At 40.8% G+C, this 22,219-nt stretch overlaps 1 protein-coding gene across 1 annotated transcript in view; it reads right to left on the reverse strand.

The window, feature by feature from the left end:
- npr2 (natriuretic peptide receptor 2) overlaps nucleotides 1-22,219 on the reverse strand; it is a 98,899-nt gene that overhangs the window by 41,011 nt on the left and 35,669 nt on the right. Inside the window, exons 7-11 of the mRNA XM_033646468.2 lie at nucleotides 20,323-20,407; nucleotides 7,971-8,091; nucleotides 6,654-6,728; nucleotides 3,939-4,016; nucleotides 1,439-1,543 (exon numbers count right to left, since the gene is read on the reverse strand). Of these exons, the coding sequence (XP_033502359.1) occupies nucleotides 1,439-1,543; nucleotides 3,939-4,016; nucleotides 6,654-6,728; nucleotides 7,971-8,091; nucleotides 20,323-20,407 (464 nt within the window). The remainder of the gene's footprint in view (nucleotides 1-1,438; nucleotides 1,544-3,938; nucleotides 4,017-6,653; nucleotides 6,729-7,970; nucleotides 8,092-20,322; nucleotides 20,408-22,219) is intronic.

The raw sequence follows: 22,219 nt of genomic DNA on the forward strand, positions 1-22,219 counted from the left end.
AACAGAGTGATGAACTTCATAATTCTTAATAGGTTTAAGTGTACAAAAGTTTCTTCAGTATTGGGGTTTGATGAAAGTTGTGAAGTTGTAGCACGTATGGTTGATTTGTTATGAATTTTCAAAGTTTTGAACTTTAGACGCTTGCTGTAGCGCCATCATCAGGACTATTGGCTTGAGTTTACAGCTGAGGATATCTGGCATGAGACTGGACCTTTGTGCAAAGTTTGGTGAGTTTTCACCCATGGGAAGTATGATTTCCTCGGAAGAAGAAAGAAGAAGAAGAAGAAGAAGAAGAATACCTAGGATTACAATAGTGTCTTGGCAGCTTAGCTGCCTGGATCCTAATAAAGAAACATAAACTTTCAATGCATCTGCTACATCATTACATACAAATGTAACGTATCTGTGGTTTGTGGAAATGTACAGTGCCAATTCTGCCATTCTGCAACTGGGTTGATTTCAGACAAAGTCAAAAACCTGTCATCAGATTTCAATGAAATTTGATGGGAAGTCTGGTCATGAGTCAAGAAACAAGGGATTTGCTTGAATGTAAAATAAAAAACTGCTGCAAACAACAGTTACTTTCATTATGGATTCTAACATTTTTTTCAATTTTAGTCTGTAAAATTGTGAAACTGCTGATCATAATTTTCAAAGTTTAAGGTGACGTCTTCAAATCGTTGCTTGTTTTGTTTGATCATCTATCCATAACAAAAGACCAGCTTATTCTCACATTGGAGAATTGTTCTCTAAATGTTGAACCATTTCTTTTATTTTCTGTTGATCGATTAACAGCATAAACTTTCTCAAGAAATTCTGTATCTGTAAAATGCTCGATGATGAGCACTGACAGCCTTGGCAGAGGCGCTGGAGCCTCTAAGTTGCTTGTTGAATAGTTTTTAAAAAGTTTTTTCCTTTAAAGATCCCCTACAGACATTTTTCAGGACATATAAAAATACTCTGCTATGAATATTAACGTATGTCTCATGTGGTTCTTCCACAAAAAAGATTCAATTACCTTGTAAAAATTCTTACAGTTACATCTACTCTTTATCAGTACGCAAGCATTTTTCATTTCAAAAGTTTTATTGTCGGACACAAGATCCCCCTGCTTCACTGAAAAGCACATATGTGACCTGGAGTTTCCACATCACATTTGTGTAAGATGCATTCTGGACAGTGATCGGTTTCAAAACAAGTTGTGAAGTTACAAAATCCTGCTCGTACATGCCTTTCACCCGTCAGGAGATGAATGTAAAAACAATCTTTTGGTGTCAAACTCTGCACATAAGCTCAAACATTTAACTGAAGCAACAAGTAAAACATATTTTTGAGTGAAGTAAGACTTTGAGGAGCAGAACTGTCATGATTTGATACTGATATACTGTAAATCAGGACTTTCTTTAATGTATGAAAGTATAGGAGCAGGAGAGGTTACCTGCAGGCTGCCTCTGGGACAGTACTCTGTTACGATGCAGATGTTGGGAGGGTCAATGCAGGCTCCGATGAACCTGGTTAGATGGTTGAACTGAACGTCTCTCATCTGAAAATAACCACACAAACACACTGCAACTGTGAGTGTAACTCTTTCCAAACATCACATTCCCTAACCCCATGGAAACAGAGGACGGGGGAAGAGGACTGACGGTTCATTTATATACAGAGTTTTGAGAATAACACTGCCAGCAGTTCATCAAAATAGTCTATTTGCAGTCCGCTACCTGGCACCGTGTCCTTTTCTACGTGTTGAGGCGCATTCCTGCTCAGGGCACCCTGTTGAAACATGTGCATGTGCATAAATTGCCCTTGGAGGTTATGAATGAGCCTGTGTGTGAAGGATGATGGAAAAAAAAAAGGTGTTGAGAGGATGTACGGAGCAGGAATATCAGAGCGGAGCAGGCGGGACGTGTAAAGCTGCTCCACATGGAAAATAATCACAATCACACACTGGTTTTTACGATACGAGGTGACTTCCAAAACATGAATCACTTTTAATGTAAAAATGTATGAAAACAAGAGATGTTTGAGGTTAAGTGATTAAGAGGGAACATTTTCTGGCAGGTTCCTTTTATGAGAAAGTGTGAAAAAGCCCAGTGATTTTCTTTTATAGAAACATGGACGTCCTCCTCGTGCTTTCATTCCAGCCTGTGTGAGCGCTGACAGAAGCAGCTTAAGCAGGAAAAAAAAAAAAAAGGCCAATCTTTCTGCAGCCAGCATGAAACTTCAAAAACAGTGTTCACAGTTTCAACAGTGTGCTTTGCTTCTTTGAGCACACTGAGCGACAGCCGCTCTCACACCAAAACCAGGGAGTTGGTCGCTCCTGTTTCACGGCTCTGGAGATGTTAGCCTACCCTTTGGCCTATATAATTTCCCCTGCTGCACACTGGTGAGGAGGGGGAGGAGAACCACTACTAGAAGAGGAGGAGGAGGAGGAGAGTGCTGGAAGACAAGTGGTTAAGTTTCCACTGGCAGGCCCGTCTCTTCCCCCATCTGGTTGGCTTTTTCATGAGCTGAGGTTTGACAGCCGATCAGGCCCCCGGGGCGTCTGAGAAGCTGCCAGCTCAGACAGCAGCCTCTCTCCCATGTGTGCCTGCCGACTGACCAAGAGGCCACAGAGGCATCCAAGACGCGCACACTGCTCTCCTCCAGCGGGCTGCAGCTCACACGAAAACAAGGATCAAAAATACAGCGCGGAGCCGAGAGGCTTGAGCGAAGACAAAGTGAAGAAATGGCCAAAAATCTTCCCCATGAGCATCTATCTTGTTCACGAGCACCCGTGTAATTTCCGAGTTATGGGTTTCCCGGTGCCACACTGTGTTTCCATCACCAAACCACACGCATTTTTCCCCGTCAGCTTCCTTATCGCTCTCTCCTAATATATCCCCCAGTGGAAGGGACCTTTTCATCAACAGCTGCTGTCGATGATGTTGAAGAGACGTTTTAAGGACTCTTTAACGAGCAACATCCTGCGATGGTCCAACGTGATCATAAAGAGCTGGGTCTAACATCCTGCAAACAGGTCGCTCACCAATAAAACATAAAGCTTTTACTGTCTCACTGAGTCAGAGAAAATGTTCCATGCCGACGCAGTGAGACATTTGAGGAACTTGTTTTGTAAAGCAGGTGGAGTGACTGAACCTTGTATGAAGGTCTTTTGGCTGCGGTGGTAAACACAATGATGTCAATTCATGGTTGTTTTATTTTAGTGTGTGAATAAACGATTTGCTGAATACAACTTGTTGAGATACAATTCACCTCCAAGGTCTCCACGCTTGGCTCTCATCTCACTGAGGCCGCTGACAAACACTCAGAGACAACAGCATGAGCCAGCGCGGCCTCTCAGATGGATTTCATAACCAAAAGCAAGAATTTTGGATTCTTCTGCTGAAGGAAAAAAAGACTAACAGCCTTCTGCTTCTTCTGGTCTTGCATCTAGCTCACCTAGCACCACTGAGCTGAGGAGGACGCCATTAAAGCTTACGTGACCCTCTTGCCCATGAGCAGACTCACGCATCCTTCCGTGCTGTGACACGGTTGGTGGGCGTAGTTTGGTAGAAAGAAATAGTTCCTTCATGAAATTGTTCGCAACAAGTTTGGGTTACCAGGGTCATGATTTCTGGAAAGGGACATCGCTGTTGAGTAATCCCTTGTGATGAACTTGAACTGTATTCCTCAAATCCTGTAACTGGAAACCAGTGAAGGGACACAGGGTGGGTTAAACGCCTTGCAGCTGCATTTTGGGCCTATTGCAGATGATTTAGGGTTCAAAAACTGCACTGAAAAATAAAATGACAGCACCCCTAGTCTTACATGTTGTGACAATTGAAACATTGTGAATTTGTTGCTATAAAAATCAATTAAAGCCGACTTGATTGATACAAAATAATCCACTCAGCACTGTAAAACAATCTTTCACAGGACATTTAATAAACACTTACATGTTTGAGCTCCAGTAAAACTTGTCTGGTCAGCTCTATCCTCTTCTTGTTGACGTGTTTGATTGCTACCAGGTTCCCCTGTGTGCAGCACAAGAAGAGGCAGAGCAATGAATCCAGCATGAGGGACAACACTGATGTAGGGTTCACTTCATACTTTTATGAAGACATTTAAAGGGACAGTTCACCCCTAAATCAAGAGTACATATTCCTCCTCTTATCTGTAGATCTATTCAACAGTCTGTATTGTTTTGGTGTGAGTTGCAGAGTGTTTGAGATATTGGCCATAGAGATGTCTGCCTTCTCTTGAATGTAATGGAAATAGATGACACTTGGCTTTTGGTGCTCAAAGCATGGATGTATAGAGAACTGCATTCAGCATTGGAGGCAGGGCTCCATCCATTCCTACATGAAAGTTGCTCAGTTGTAGCCTGGTAAGACCACCCAGACTACGTGAGCTCAACCCCTGTATCAGTCTGGAATTGGTGACGGCCATCTCGTATCCACAAATTAAAATGCGGTTGGGGGCCAATCAGAGATCTGCACTTTGGCTGACAATGTAAGCAGACAATCAGGGACTGTGTTGTAGTTGACGACATAAAATACAGGCTGCAGTTTGCGGAACAGTAATGGTGGCTCTGAGTTTCTCAGAGGAAAAGACGTTTTCACCATTCGCCCATTCATTTTCTGTAACTGCTTATCCACCAGATTATTGCAGGGCTGATACATAGAGACAGACAACCATTCACACTCACATTTGCACCTACGGGCAATTAAGAGTCACCAATTAACTTCCAAAAGAATTTGACAAAAGCTTGATTATCATCTGGCTCGGTTGGTAATGAAGGAGATGTTCCCCAGTGATTTGATACGCTGACTGGCTGAAGGAGTTTTCCAGTCAAGGCGAGTATTTCCGCCCACTGAAAGTGTTTGGGGTGGAACCAAGTCCAGCTCACATCATCAGGATGCTCATACCAGGCTAGTTCAGTTGCGTATGAAGCATAAAAAGTTAAATTGCTGTGTATATAAAATTACCCAAATTATCAGCACTGGCCCACAGAGAAGGCACACTAAAGACTTTCACCAGCCAAGCTAGCTACTTCTTGTTTAGCGCTCTGCTAAATGGAATGGGAAAAAAATAATTTAATCGTGACGCTCCTTTAGACTTACTTTAGACAGATTAAATCCTGATAGTGAAACAAGTCATTTTGTGGGAGCTGAGACGCACTAAAAATGTATCCACTGATTTACAAGTGTGTCTTTCACAATGTAAATCCATGGGAAAAGTCTTTTTGGGCACATGTTTGGCCGCTACAAAAATTGGCTACAAATACATTTGACTCAGCAGCAATGTCTCTTACTTACTTACTCAAGATAATCCACAGACCTTGTTGTGACTACACCTACCAACCGTATTACCATGCAGAGAGAAGCGTGCATCCACTGCTAGCTCACCTTGCACCACTGAGCTAGCTAACCTTACAGCTCAGATGAGAAGGACGCCATTAAAGGTTACATCTCACACTGTCACAAGCACGAGTCTCCTGTCCATGAGTAGATGCACGCTTCATATTTGGTAGAAAGAAAGTAGTTCCTACATGAAACTGCTCACAACAAGGTCTGTGGATTTCTGAGCAACTGGGTCATGATTTCTGGAAAGAGACATTGCTGCTTTTTCATTTTTGGCACTTTGAGCACCACAAGCTGAGGCAGACATCTCAAACACCCTGCAACTCACACCAAAACAGTCTAGTTTGTGTGTAGCATGACAGTGAAGAGTAAAAATATGTATCCTTGATTTAAGAGAGACCTGTCCCTTTAAGAGCATGATCAGTATGCACTGATTTAGATGTAAATAAGGCAGGGAAAAAAACATCAACAGCATCATACTGATACTATAAAAAGTGTCAACACGGAGCATGAAAATGGAGAGAGGAGCATTAAAGCAGCGTTCAGAGGAGAGAACAGCATTTTGCAGTAAAGCCTACAGGTACGTTTGGGGCCTTTTTCAGTCTGCTGCTGCAGAAGAAGAAGAACTGTATCTGCTGCTTTGATATGTGAGGATCAGTAAACAAAGAAAGCAAGGTTAATATCTCGGAGCAACAGAAGTGACAGATTGCAGGAAAATGTTGTAGCAACTGTGAAACCAGTTCATGTGTGAGCCAATGTGGGGGCTTTATATATACAGTTAGGAGCTGATGATGTTTGAGAGCTGATACATTGGGGGTTATTTTTCATTATCTGCATGTTCTCTCTGCCTGGTGTCAGATTTAATCACCTCCAGCTTCGACTGAATTTGAGAAGTGTATCAGTTCCTCAAGTGATCCATTCAAGCTGTACCGTGACATCAGCATTCATATAAAACCTGCATCACGCAGCGAAACACCACGCCAGTCATTAACCAGGGGCTTGTTTTTGTCACACTTCCTCACACCTCTTCCATCTCAAATGTATAAATTAGCAGCAGCAACAAGTTGACGGCCATGTCCAGACTGCGAGGCGGGAGTGTAGAAACAACGAAAGGGAAAAAAAACAGAGAAGAAGAAGAAAACTGAAGCATTCTGCAGCTCACATTAAAACCAACTACCTAAATTCGCCCACACTCTCTCTTTCTCTCTCCTCTCCAGCTCTCTCTCGGCTTTCTCTGCGAGTGTGCACATGTGTGGGTGGGAAAGGAGTGCGCAGGAGTTGAAAATGTCAGAACTCACTAAGCCTTACCTTAAAATAGCCCGTTTTTGCAAATAGCTGATATTTTCCATGGGCAGTTATCAAGGAGCCGTAGCTGGAGCCTCTCTGAGAAGGTGGAAAGGAGTAGTGAGAAGAGAGGAGGAAAAAAAAGAAAGAAGAAGAGTCAGTTAGTGTTGTGTAGATTAGAGCAAAGAGGATTAAATTTTTGGTCATTTAAGACCGCTTCCACTTCACTCCAACATAGAAAAGGGTTCATCCACTGACATTCTCGTCCAAAATACCTCACAGTGAAACATGAAATTGCCTTTCGCTTATGTTTGAGAAAATAAAGTGTTTTCAGTTTTTATAACACCGACTCGAGTCCTTGGGCAAATGTCTGCAATGCACACACAGAGTGAATAAAAATCAAGTGGGCGCAGTGCATACAGCCAGCCAGCACAGTCAACTACACATTTGTATAGAATGCAAATGTTGGCAACACATGGCATGCTGGAAAATACATTGGTCTGGAAAATTACTGCGTTTTCCACACGCACATTATCCCAGGAATTGGACCGAAAACCAGTAATGAAAAAGGTGTGTGCATGTGCTTCTCATGAACGCTTGCACGTGTGGGACGGAGCACAACCCCAGAGGAGATGCATTAGCCCCCTCGACACAACAGAACCTGATACTTGAAGAACGTGATGAGGTATTATGTATGTAGGGAGCGGGGCCAGACGGGGGCTTATTTTAACAATCATTTAATATGCGTCTGCCACCGCAAAACTCAGCCACCTTCAATAAACCACTGGGAAAGCTTTCAGGAATGTGTGAACTAACAAAGGATTTGGACTCTGTCAGGGCTGCAGCGTTTGCTTTTTCTAAGAAAAGCCACAAACTGCACTTTAATACACAGCGCAGTGTGTAAACAGGGTGAAGCTCTGCACTTCAAACATGTCAGCATTAGCATTTTCAATTCCTGGCGGGTCTAATTTTACAGCAGCGACATCTCGACACTGATAATCATCCGTGTATGAATGAAAGCTGCGGACCCAGTGCTGAGTCTTTCCCACTGGCAGGAATGGCAATGTAACCTGCCAGAAGAAAAACAACTTGTTAATCACACGTTGGAGGCTGAGCCAGCAACACTGACGGAATAAAAGGCGATATAAAGCTCAGAATTATGAGGAGATGTTCAGGGCTGCCAGTTTTAATATGAGATCATGTGGGTGTATTTAGTTTTTAACTCTCAGGAGCCGCAAAGCGCTTTGGTACGTTTGTTTTCTGTCACCTCACCTGCACATTTTTATTATGTTTTGTCTGACAGTGTGGGTACGTAAATCTGTGTCTGAGACGATAATCTACCTGCGAGAGGGTGAGCCGGCTGCCGGCTCGTTTGTGGTATTTATTGGGGCTCTCAAACTGGAGGTCCTCCCAGCGAATCCTCCACAGCATTCCAGCCAGCTCCTTCTCCAGCTTCAGTTTCCTGCAAAGAGGGAAAAACCAGGTGGTGAAATCAACAAGGACAGCAGCACAAAGAACAGAGGGACGCTGGGCCTCCTGCAGGAAGCTATACACGGATAACTTTCCTCCTTTTTCTTTGCATCTATGATTTGTTCTTAGTTGTTAGTACACACTGATTTGCTCTCCTCTTAGACAAGAGAAAACTTTATGAGTGGTCAAGAGCACTCTAACCAAGATAAGAAAAAAGTCAGTTCACATATTGTTGTTTTACACAATTTGATGCACTTTTATTTTACTTATTATTAATCTCATGCCACTTTCTACTTCTACTCCATGTCACCAGAAAATATGTTTGCTTTTTTTAAAGTATGTTTATTAAACAGACTTCAAAGCAAGTAATACATAGTGCAGGTACTCATTGCAAAACAGAAGTCTGAGATTTTTCTAGAATGTAAATTTTTCATCCCATTAACAAAAATAGAAACAAACAACACATTACGAAGCAATCACTCCGAAATCACCCTCCCACCTTCCCAAATGTCCTAGTGGGTACAAATCACACTGTCTTGAGCGCAGGAAGAGATGAAGATGAAGAAGAAGAAGAAGAGAATAACTAAGTAAATATATGATAAAATGATTAAAATAAAATAAATTAATTAAAATAAATGAATATATTAAAAAAATATATAGATATAAAAAAATAAATAAAAGTAAAGTCTTTATTTCATGTCATATAATTGTCACTTTTTATGCAAAAGCATGCCATTGCTGCTTTTCTTTTAGTCATTCTGATTATTTTTTGATTTATTAAATGTATTAAAGTTTTCTGTATTGAGTACTTTTACTTTAATCCTTAAATACATTTTCCTGATTAAACTTACATACTTTTACTCAGATGTGGGACCAAGTCATTGTTTTGCAAGTCACAAGTCTCAAGTCTTAACACATAACTCTCAAGCTAAGACTGAAAAGTCCCAAGTCCTGTCCCAGGTTCCAAACTTTGAATATCGAGCCCTTAACAAGTCTAAAGGCGCCCTTCACCGAATGTAATGCCATTTAAACCACAGAGCAATAACATATTAAGTTTCCAAAAATCACAAATGCTTTTTCAGATCTTATTCATTAAAAAGCAGTTTGTCCGAAGTTGTTGAGTCTCAACTGTCAAGTTTTGCATAGTGCATTTTGTTTTTCATTGACCACCCACCATAGTTTTTGACTGCAAAAAAAATAATTCTTACTATTACTTTCTGCAACTGGTGATCAATAGGGTAATGTTCGCTCTTCATGGTTCTCTCTTACAGCTTGATTAGAAATGTGTCAGATTTGTTCAAACAAAGTGGATCTGGAGGATTAAGTGTCAGCTTGCTTGGAATGAATAATGTTAATATTAGTTGAATCAGAAAACGAGAGGAAATTAATTCATTCTTGTCACACTTCTTAAATAACATTATAATAACTTTTTAATTTTTGGAGGAAGGTATCAAGTATTGTTAGGTAAGAAGGCTCACGTCCAAGTGATGTCACGAGTCATTGGTGTTAAAAATTTAAGTCGAGCTGTAAATGTTTTCTGATTTTGTAAAATCTGATCTAAAGTCATTAAATTCTACTCAACTCTGACTTGTGTCCAAATCATGTAACACGAGTTGATACCTCTGCTTTTACTAACATTCTGAATGCTTGACTTTTACAACTAACAGAGTATTTTTACTGTCTGGTATCAGTACTTCCTCCCACAGTCCAAAGACGTGCTGGTTAGGTTAACTGATTACTCTAAATAGCCAATAGATGTGAATGGTTGTCTGTCTCTATGTGTCAGCCCTGTGATAGTCTGGTGACCTGTCCAGGGTGTACCCTGCCTCTCATCCGCTGTCAACTGGGATAGGCTCCAGACAGCCCATGACCCTGAATGGGACAATCAGTCATGGATAATGAATACATGAATGAGTATTAGTACTTTTACTTCAGTGAAGGATCTGAATACTTCCTCCAGCAGTGCTGCTGACACAGCATCACAAATGTTTTACCACTGATGGGTTTTGGACTCTCCTTTAACGTCAGTACTAATGCGCAGAAAAATTTACTTCATCTGTGCACTGATTTCAATGAAGCTCAGTGTAAACTCAAAATGGAAGACTTTACGCCAGGAGCGAAAATCCCATTTCATAGTTGGGGGGGGGACAATAAACAGTAAAATTTTAGAGAATAATTCCAGGGGGGGACAAGGAAAAAAAGTTGTCTTTTATACAGCATCTTTTACCACAATTTGACGCTTTAATCTTCTCTCTATCTCTCCAACAGGCAGGCATAAGACCTTTCTCAGCACTGGCTGAGTCCACCTGCACATGTCCAGATTTAAAACAAAATGATTGAAATCAAATTAACATGTACACAACGACAACAGTCAGGTGCGCCATGCTGTCCAAGGTGCTGAGTGTGTCTGGAGCAGAGCAGTATTGTGAATATTTATGCTATTAAGTAAACGGAGAAAACATGTCTGTCATTGTTTAATAGCAGCAAAACAATAAGGCTTCATTCATCAAAGACAGAAACTCCATCTCTCTCCTTCTCTCCCTCTTTTTCATCTGGCTCAGGTGTGTGGAATAGATCCGTCGTCTCTGGCTGGCTGCAGGAGCAAACCGTTTTGTTTGCTTTTTTTCGTTTTTTTACCGGCAGTTAGATAAACATTTCCTGCAATTAAACTGGTGAACTGGTTTATAAACAGTGTGCTGTGAGATCTGCCGCTGCGCACCTCAAAACCGTGCGTAATAATCGCGCGTAATGGCCGCTCCTCGTCAGTCAAATTATTCTAGAGGGGTACAGCTTTATTGAAGGGGGAGTCATGTCCCCCCTGTCCCCCCCGGGATTTCCGCCCCTGCTTTACGCTATTATCCATTCACAATTCTCTCTCTATCCCACTCCCACCACTTCCACCAATCACCTGACTATGGGTGTTCCCTCTCCAAGTAAACTTCGCCACGATTTCCTTCAGCCATTTATGTTGCTGCTGCCAAACTTTAAATATGTTCTCCTCTCTGCTCCTGTCAGCTGTCGTTTTCGGTGGAATCGTCGCACCCTGCTCCACCCCGTTCACCTCCAGGCACCTTACCCACAGCCAAGGACAAACTCATCAAAAGCCCACTTGTCTTCACATCCAGATCCTCAGCTCCCTCTTCATTTCATCACCACCATTACCATCAGCATCTAGACTCCATAGGGGGGATCCCTAATCTACTACGTCTTTATAACCCTCCTAGCCTTTGTGCTGGAGTCTTTGCACACGGCACACCTGCCTTTCTATGGTGCTTAGGGGGTGTTACCTATGCCACTAGGTTACCTATGATTAAGTGGGATTCATCACTCAGCACATCGGGGAAGGAGCAGATTTGGATGGTTAAAAACGTTCAGTGCATCATGAGTGGACTTTTTTCTTCTCTTAACAGAAAATTAAGAGAAAATGTAAGAAATTAAAGAGACTGTTGCGCATGAGAGCCAATGTCACATGAAGAGGATTTGGTCGGGGTTGAGGCAGGAGTGAGTCAGCTGGTGTTTTCACCACAGAATCGTGACTGTCAAATCTCAACTTTCTGCACGCAGCGGCGTCTCTCTAATGGCACATTTCATACAAACAAAATAAATTCACAGAGATCCTTCAGAGGCGAGGTGGTCTGTTGACTCACGGTTGCATTATGAGGAATATGACATTTAAAACAACGTGGACTCAATCTGCCGAGTCACCTTAAACAAAAAGCCTCCATTTGTGCCGTTACGTGTGATCTCCATCTCTCCTGGTGGTATTTCCTGAGACAGCGGTCTCAGATCTGACTGCTTCACGTCCAGCAATGTGACGTACGTGTGTTTATGTGTGCAGGCGTGTGTGTTTGCATTTATTAGATTTTAACTTCACGGGTCCATATGCTCTGCTTATTGAACTTTGATGAAGTGGAAAACTTCTTTAGGTGATTTTTTTATAGTCCCAAACAAAGAGCTCTTTCTTTCACACACATGCTGAATATGCAAAAACATCACGCTGTAGAGACCCATACTGGGATTTAAGGAAATCAACACAAACAGTAGCTTTATGTAAGAAGAAGTGTTGCTTTAAAAGTCAAGTCGACCACTTTTCTTTGACTTCCAATCACTACTTGTGACTTGAAATGATGAGTTGAATGTCAGGCTGAGAGATCTGTCTTTCTCCTACTTTAAACAGAGCTACTTGTTCTGATGACTCACAGGTCTTTTCTTCTAAGAGCAATGAAAAACAATGACAACCATGATGAAGATTAGAATCCACTTCAGTTCTTACTCCCACACTATTTATTTTTAACAAACTCACTGAGAGCGGACTCAGATGTTTTAACCTTATCTTAGTGCTAACACTGGTGCAAAAATAACTACTGAATCAAACACTGTAAAGCTGATGCTTCCTTAAAAGCATGTTGTTTCTTCAAAGATTATACAAAGAACAATTAAACAACAGTAACTTGCGTCATTATTTAATCATGTAGAGTAATGACAATATAATAAGCTAATACTGTAATGCTGGAAAAGATAACACAGTAAACTACAATTTAGACTACACTAACAGACTTTATGACATTTTATAGTGAAAAATGAAAAGAAATATATATCGTAATAGAGGGGAAGTGAAAAACAGTTGACCCTTCGCTAAGTCCCACCCCCAGACGCAGACTGGCCAATCATAATGTAGCATCAGGCTGGCTCAGACCAGGTTCAGACAACAACACAGCTGTGCTCCACTGACTCTAATGCAATCGTTTCCTTCATTTTCAGACTGGTTTTGTGGATTTGGAGCTAAATGTTGTGCCTGGGGCACATTGTGTATTAATGATACTCGTTACCTGGAGAGGTTGGAAAAATATATAAGTTTCTTCCCTGTTCCAAAACCAAAATCAAACCCTGAAAAGTGTAGGGTTAGCTAGCTAGCTACTGAAGATATAGCCTACTGAATGTACACACATGCTGCTTTTGCTTTGTAATGATTATAACAGTGAAACAAAGGCCGACCCTGCTGTACAGGAACCAGGGAAGGGAAGCAGGGAATATTCATTGTCTTGTGTGGCGATCAGCAGTGATGTGGTGGTTCACTTTTACACTGTGATCTGTAGCCTATAGTTTGGCTTTAGCTTCTAACTATCTTTGTCTTTTTAACCTGTTGTTGCTGCTGAGTCAGTTTGACATCCTGGATATATCCTTTAAACACAGACTGACTCCTCTGTCTGCTTCTCTCTGGAATCACTCTTTCATTTGTCCAAAAATATGATAATATTTCTTCAGGGAGTGCAGTTAGTTACAGTGTGGACAATCACAAATGGGCGGGGCTTAGCGAAAGGTCAATTATGTTGCAGTGCTGCTCACCTAAAAATATGGGATGTTACATTAATTTATTGGTCTGTATGTCTGGTTATAAGCATCTGAACTGTGCTAATATGAAGTGGCCGCTTTAAACACTGTGCATTTGATTTACTGTTTTGCATCTTTGTACTTCAAGCGTGAATTTGCAATATCTGCTACCTCCATGCCAAATTTAAGTCTTCTAAGGCAAAAGCTGTGGCCGCCAAAGCGCAGGTAAAACAAACAGAACAAGCTGTAGAGCTGTAGCTAGAAATCTGGCAGGTCAGGCTCAGATACGTTGTAACTCGGATACTTGCCAATGGTTCGGAAAAGACCATTTTTGGGCTTAAAATACACAGTTTTGGGGACCCAATCCCCGCTGGAGAACCAGTTTGTCTCCGTAAATAACAACTGCTTTCTATATGCCACTGTCACCGCAGGAAAAACAGTGACGTTTGGGGGCTAAAAAGCCACAAGAAAAAGAGCTACTGGTCACTGTCTGCAGCTTGGTGCACCTAGGTGTCACACCGATCATCGTCCCCTCCACCTCCCAGTAGCAAAGTCAGCTCATATACTGCATCTCTTCAGACATGTTGAAATGATATGTAAGAAACATACAAATCTAATATATCGGTGGTTTGTAGAAACATACAATGGGCTGAAAGTAAAACAGCAACAGGTTTAGCTGGTAATTTTGGTCTTTAATGTGGCCCAGTCAGCGTAATCTCCCGAGTAATACAATTGAATTTTGAGATCGCCACTCCTGTCTCCTCTATGGTGAACTACGTTTGGATGCATTAAAGTGGAAACGGATAGAAACTGCTCCAGAGCGGCAAACAACCCCCCAAATGTCTGCGCACACATGCTAACCAAATTAATTAATCTAGCAATTTTCATGTCAGTTATATTTGTGACTTGTTTTGAGTGTTATTTTTGTTTGTTTATAATCAGTCCGACTGGCAAACACAGAGCGCCACAGACGGGAAGAGGCAGCGAATCAACACATCTGGGACAAATCTCAGAGGAGCTGCTGTTTCTGGATACTTAATGATTTACGGCACAAATAAAACTATTAGCCCAGAGTTTTGAAGACTGGAGAGCTTTTCTTTTTTGGGGGTGGGAGGAGGAAATTCATTTTCAGTTTGAGCCACTCAGAAATGAAAAACGAGCAGAGGCCATACATTCCAGCACAATCTTAAAGGTGTAAAACACTTCCAGATGGCTGCAGGAAATTACTGCAGTGTTTGCATATCACTGCATTTTAGCCTCTCCTCAAACCATCCCCAAAAAGTGGCTCCTTTTTTCTTTACACACCTCATTTCACCAGGGACAAACTGGGCAGTCGGACAGTCTGAAAACTTAAAGGGGATTCTGATGCTTGTTTGTGTCTACAAATACTCCCGGCCGTGACTATGTGCAACCATTTTGAGGGCAGGAAACACCATTAAACCACCGGTGCCCTCCAGCCCCTTCCACCACCACCAAAAAAAAAAAAGGTATTTTTCTATTTAAGGAGCCTCGTTTAGAGACCTCTGGCAGCCAGAGGGGCAAAGTGTGGGGCTCCACACTGGGCCTATTGTTTCATAAGTCCCATATGTGAATACCTCTGTTGGACCAACCCCTCCATTAAAACAACAGAGCCACTGCTGCTCTGCTCAACATCCCCTCACACTGCTGCCGCACACCAGACTCCAAGATCAACTGCCCACCGTCCACCAGGTTAAATCTACTGAGTGCTGCACGATGGTATTTTGATGTTGATGTCGCGCCACCAAAACTTAAAATCAGTGAGCGTTCATTTTGGCTATGTTGCATGTGTACACTGCATGTTTTTGTGTGTGGACAAGCTGAGTAACTCACCTGTTTCTAATAGAAATCAACTTGTTTCAACAATAATGTACCAGTGCAGTCTTCTGCCTTTGGGAGGGTTACGTCCCCCTTAACATCTAGCATTTGTCAACTACCAATAAAAGTAGCAGAGTTTTATTTTGATGAAATTAGACATTTCCAACTAAACTGATGCAAAAAAAAATCACCTAAATGCAGGAAATTAAGTGTTTGATGCTAAAAATTTCCTGGTAAAGGACCCCAAACCTCTCGTTTCATATGTATGACCCCCAAAAATGTTGACATGAAACCCTCGTGTGCCTTAATTCTGACACTCGTAAAACAATCTTGTTCTTGTCTTTAAGAAAAATGAGATTTAAATTAGACTTAAAGGCTGAATTTGAGGTTAAATGTCTTTGTTAAGACACTCAAATGGTTTGTTGCAGCACAGCAAAGCAACACAAGGACACAGACAATTTAATACACAGGATTCCTTTTATTAAATTCACCCAGTTTTACAACTGTGTACATTTTACACAGGAAAAAGTTGCAAGGAAATCACTGTATCATGTCAGAGGTGCAACCTATTACCAAAGCTATGCAACCAGCCACCGTTTACGCACCAAAAAATACAAAATATGGCAATAATTTCACAGTACAGAGCTTCCTCATTTTTGGTTTCGTAGCCTTTTCTGCCCTGTGAACTAGATTAACAATCCCATTAACCCAGCCATTAGAAAATGTATAAATCTGATTATAAAAATCTGTATTTATTAAAAAAACCAAACCCGTAAGCAAATATATAAAATGGATATAAATGAAAATATATTTATATATATATATATATTTATTTCTCCTATTAAAAATATATCAAATAAATATTATTATAAATCATTCTTATAAATTGCATCCCTGTATGCGTATCAAGCGACCCCAAGGTTGATTGATCTGAGAGTAACTACAAACAGTGACAAAACTCGTTAAACATTTTAGTGGTGTCTTTATAGGACGAGCCCTGAACACGGAGGCCTCCTCTCAGCAGCTGGAGGATCTTACAGACAGCTGTAAACAGCTTGGCCGTGCGCCTCTGTCCATCAGCAAAGCTCCACTGGTGTCTGCGAAAACAGGAAGTGATTTGTTAGCCTTAACTGTCACAGAAAAACTTTTAACCAGTGGTGTAATTTATGCTTTTTACTTGAATGGGAGGGTTATATTAGCAATTTCACAGCCTCAGAATCCAATAAAAGGCAGCATGTTTGAGTGTGTTCAAAATAGCTTTGCATATATTAAACTGTCATTTATGTAAATTATGAATCTAAATATAGTCAGACTAAAGCAGAGAGTGCAAAAACTGCGGGTCAGGACCAAAAATGCATAACAGAGTTTCCCTGTTGGGTTCCCATAACAGAAATAGACACTTGTTGCCATAAGTCACCAAATGTTACCCTTGGATCCCAGATCTTTAAAAAAGAAACTCCAAGAAAAGAAGAGCATATTTCATCAAACTTACTGGCCGAGGGTCCAGGGAAACTAGCTAGCTAGTTAGGAAACCATGCTGGGCTTGCTGAACTGTGAGCTGCAAAAGAAGAGGAGAAGAACATGTCAGTGTTGTCAGAATTAAGTGCACACTCTGTGTCTAATTATCTGGAAGTTAATTTGAAATTAAAAAATGATCAACTCCAGGTTTGGCGGATTTACCTCAGGCGGATAGCTGCTCCTCCGTCTTTCTTCCACCATTCCTCTGATCAAAATCCATTCTGATTGGCTGGTGATTAACACTTGTTTGTGTTAATAGTCAGTATTAGAAAAGTAATCAGATTACTGGTGTCATTTATTTTCTTTTTTAGTTAGGGCTGTGTTACATTGATTAGCTGTGAACATGATTAACCGCCTATGTAAAGACACCTTTGAAGAAGTGATGGAAAAGGGAAAAATAGAAACATTAATTTTCTTTTATTACATGCAGATTTCACCCATGACATTACCCAGAATTTAGCAATCCTTCCAGTAGCTTAATTGCTGAGGGCATGCATGATTAACTTTTTGTGTAATTAAATGAAGTTCAGTCTCAGAGTGATTTCCATAAACATGTAGACTGTGCCGCTCGGGACACTGTAATGATTTCATTCCAGTTTGTTTTTACAGCTGAATGCAGAGCTCAAAGTTACAATCATTAGAAACGGGGCAGGCAATTATTTTATCTAAAAGATACACAGCTGCTCGGGGGCGGCAGCGAAAGCGAACACTTATTTAAAAAACCTGATTACACTCAGGCATTACCATTTATTCTTAACTAAACAATGTGGTGCTCACACAGTCTGCAGGATTTCATTAAAGATGTTAATGCCACCTGTGTTGAAGCCAAATCTAACAAATGAATACTGCAGAACAACTTCATCTTAGCACAGTATGTTATTTTTGTTGAGTCAGAAATGTTTTCTTTTCCTGATACAAGTGGAAAAATTGGATTATTTTAATGTGTTTGGAATACAAATTGATTTGTTTCAAAGCAGAGCTGTAACAGGATTTTAGAAATACTGAGGTCATGAGTTCAAATTCTTCCCGTGCATCTCCAAACCACCCCCCAAAAACTGTTTGAACAGACAGCTTTTTCCACATTGCATTCATTCCTTTAACTGTTCGGTAAAGTTTTGTGCAACTTTTATCTCACAACATGGTGACACAAGTGTATTTTTGCACTAAAAATAGTCATAATGAAAGATGTAGAAAGAAATCTGAAATATATGTATTTGTTGTTGTAAAATGTAAATAGAATATCGAGCATTCAGTGCAGCCATAGCCACAGTCAAGCAGGGCATGACAATAACATTTGCCAGGCTGCCATTGGAAACCATTTCGAGAAACTGTCAACCAATTCTCTGCCTTTTTAACATAGCCTTCATAAAAGTGGGAACCTCAAAATAAATACCTTTTTAATATTTGTTGTATTTGTAGGAAGCATTACAACAAGTTCTTCAACCCATACTACCATGTTCCTAAATAATAACCACACCTACTGATGGACAATGGAACAGCTCGTGTATGACTGTTAGCAGTCACGGTTGCAACTTGAAATAGTCGCAGTTGCACAACTAGTTAGGTTTAGGCAACAAATTTCCTGGGCAAGGTTTGACAAAAAGTTCATGGTTTGGTGTAGAATCAGTGTTAACATAACTCAATGTTGACTTTTGGTTTCACACACAAAACGAACACTGACCTCCTGGATGAAAGTCTGGTACTTGTTTGACCCATCCATCTCCCTTCTCTCTTATGATATAACAATCATAATGTTTTAAGTGGCGGCACAGTGGTGCAGTGGTTAGCAATGTTGCCTCACAGCAAGAGGGTTACTGATTTGAACCCAGGGTAAACCCCCTTCCATGCACAGTTTGCATGTTCTCTCTCTCTTTTCTGCGGGTACTCCAGCTTCCTCCCACAGTCCAAAGACATGCAGGTTAACTGGTGACTCTAAATTGTCTGTAGGTGTGAATGTGAGTGTGAATGGTTGTCTGTCTCTATGTGTCAGCCCTGTGATAGTCAGGGGCTGATATGTGTCATCCCCTGACTATATTTAATAAACGCACCAATAATCAACCCTACAATATTATCACAATATTGATATTGGGGTATTTGGTCAAAAACATTGTGATATCTGATTTAAGCAATATCACCCAGCCCTGTTACAGTCGGTACTGCACCTACATTAGTGCATTTTCTTGCGTGTACACAGGCCTCTTCTAATTTATATGTCTGCGGCTGTGCACCTATGCCTTATTCGCGGGCTGGTGTGGGCACGCCAAGCATAATCTTACTGCGGCAGAATGCATGTACCATGTAATTTCTGTCTGGACTGTCTGGAAATCCCACGTTTAAGCTTTGATGTTCAATCAAACTTTTGCGGCATCGGTAGTGCCTGGCGTTTAATCACATTTTTAGGAAATGTGAGGTGCATCTCTGCTGCTCTCTGCGAGCCCCGCAAACAATCTCTGCAGATGATCTGCACAAGCTTTTCCACAGAAGTTTAAATAAGGCAGAGTAAGGAGTAAAAATCTGTAATAGATAAAACACAAACTACAAAGAAATTTGTTCGGTTACAGTAATAATCTTTTTAACGTTCTTTCATGTCAGATTTTTATTATAAAGCTGATGTATCACAGGTTTTGGCATCAAAAAGCTGACGCCTTGTTGCCCGCCTGGCATCTACTTTTAAAAGTTATGAGTTGAACCCTGTCAAATCAAGACAATTTTACTTTAATAGCCCAAAACCACAAATTTGCCCCAAGGGCTTTGCTTCACTATCAGCACCCTCCATCCCTAGACCCTCAGTTTGGAAAACATAAAACTCCCCCTGAGGAACCTCACGTCCTTCTTGTTTCAAACATTTCTACAAATAAGAAAACAGAACACTCTTTGAAACAGTTACTCTGCATTGGAAGCACATTAAAAATTACTTTATCCCAGGGGCAGGTTTTTTAAATTGTTAAAAAAAAAAAAAAAAACCCTCATATTTTTGCAGTGTAAAACATACAGCCTTGTTTTCAAGTTCAAGACCAAACATCTTTGAGCTCCTAATAGGATTTTAAAGCCAAAATATTTATGACAACATACAAACAAACATGTAATCCTTTGAGAGGAGCACAAACATCACCTCGGCTGATGATTTTCATCTGACATCAGCAGCATGCGTGTGAATTATTAAAATAGGTGGCATTTATCTTTAATCCAGCACAAAGAAAACAAACTTAATGAACACACTAATGATCATTAAGTGAGAATAGCAGCGGAGGTTGTTCTAGGCCAGTATATGAGCTCACTTGGCAGCTTAAACACACTTCACCGCTGCTTTAATGCCGTCACCTGCTGAGCTGTTGCCATGGCAACAATTGTGTAAATACCTTACTGGCACCTATAGCAGCACGACCCATAAATTCTGTATCGAACACATCTCTTTCTCCCTCTCTCTCTTTCAGTCTTTGAGAGGAATAAAAAAAAAAAAAAAACATCTCTGCATTTCTACTGTTGGAGCTAAAAGCAGCACAGACAGGAAGCATCAGCTCGGTGCGATCAAACTCACCTGTAAATGAGGAAACTGGAGATCCCGAAAATGATGAGCGCTAAGCCGGATCCCACAGCGACAATACCCAGAACTGGCAGATGACCTGGAAACAGGAGGAGAAGGATTCCATGCTCAGTCGTCGCTCATATGTTCAACAGATGTCCACATTCATATGTTTGAAAGGAGAAAGAGAAAAGCTCTGTGCTGTGTTTCTCACAGCTGTGACTTCCTGACATACAGCTGCGCTGCTTAAGCAATCTGTCAACCGCAAAAACCGGCAAACAATTTCACACAATTACACAGCTCCGATATTCCCGATATAAAGACCTAATGGAGACTAATTATAGCACCTGCTGTAAATCACAGGATAAAATAATACTCATCATTAGGAGAAATATCAGTTCGAACACCAGGAGATGTTTCACTTCACTGCATTCAAGAAACAGTTAACTACTTGTAATAAGCAATTAAAGTCTGCATTTTTCAGCCAGTATCATAGAAATATAATGAGAGCAGAACGGACATTCCCATTTAAATGAATGGAGCAGGATGGTCAGAGCGGTGACCATTTTTATGTGTACGACTTCCTAAACTTCCGTATAAACAAGCTGACTTGTCACAAACTCATTGAGGTGAGGTTTTGCAGTCCATTTCTAAATAAGCAGTCCATTACTTTTAAACTACTACAATATTTCCTTGTGTCTTTTGTTTGTTGAAACATGATGTCATGAGCTACTGCTTAGCGGGGAGACCGAGGCTGTAGCCATGGACTCAACATGTTGACGTGGACTTGTGTTCTACTATATTATTTATCACAAGCAAGCACAGCAGTACACCAGTGGCTCTCAAATGGTGTGCCGTGATGCCAATCCAGGTGTGCTGTGGGATTTTGTGATACCACAGATTGTTACTGTAATATTCAACTGGGCCTTTACAAAAAGTTATGCATGAATTCTTAGGTGACTGTATCAGTATGTTGAGTGCACCCATTTCCTAATAAACAGGCACACTAAATTAAATTTTAAAAAACCTTCACAAGGAACCTATTTATCCCTGTTCGCATGTGGGAATTGTAAGTGTGTGGCACATCAAAATCCCTGATTGGCAGCCAGTGTGAGGGATGATAACATTTAAAAGGGGAAAGCTGTTAGTGGGAGCAGGAATCGCTTTTTTGTAGAGAGCAAATTACAACAAAGCACCAGCGAAGACGACCTACCACCGAAAGAAAAGAGAGGGAAAAAACAGTGGACAGTATCACGAAAGCTAATCGTCTTATCTTTTATTGTCTTATGTTGTAATAATAGTGATAACACATGTTATAGAAGCTATTGTGAACAGATATCAATATAGGTGTGCATTGAGATATTGGCTTCAGCAATGGTCGGGGCAATTTTAGGCAAATTTAGGAAATTCTGAGCAACAAGAGGCAGGATAGGAAGACAACAAGACAGTTGCCATTATAATGTGCATTTTGCATCAGTTGATGGTTGAACTCACAACCTCTGACACCAAGGAGCACCTTCTATCTGACTGAGCTAATTAGCAAGTGAGAATTTATCTGTGGCTTCACAAATTGACTAAGCCAGCCACCAGGATGACAGCAGCTGTCAAGGCAGATTTCAAACTGCTGTCATAAATTCAGTTAGCAAGACAAAAATCTGAAAATACACATCTTGCATCTAGACAGCATGGAGATGTTGTTAATTTGTTTTTTTAACAATGATTGATGTACTCCATAAGTGAAAAACTGATGTGTAAAGATGCTCTATTCCCATTGACAGCAATGGTTCACGTGAGGACAGAATTCAAAATGCTGTCAAAAATACAGTTTTTGATATAAAATTCTGATATTTGCCAAACATCATTTACCGTGACTCCAAAATTTTGTAAATTTTTTTTATGAAAACTTATTTAG

This window comes from Epinephelus lanceolatus, chromosome 19, assembly GCF_041903045.1.
Source record: "Epinephelus lanceolatus isolate andai-2023 chromosome 19, ASM4190304v1, whole genome shotgun sequence".
Classification (NCBI taxonomy): Eukaryota; Metazoa; Chordata; class Actinopteri; order Perciformes; family Serranidae; genus Epinephelus; species Epinephelus lanceolatus.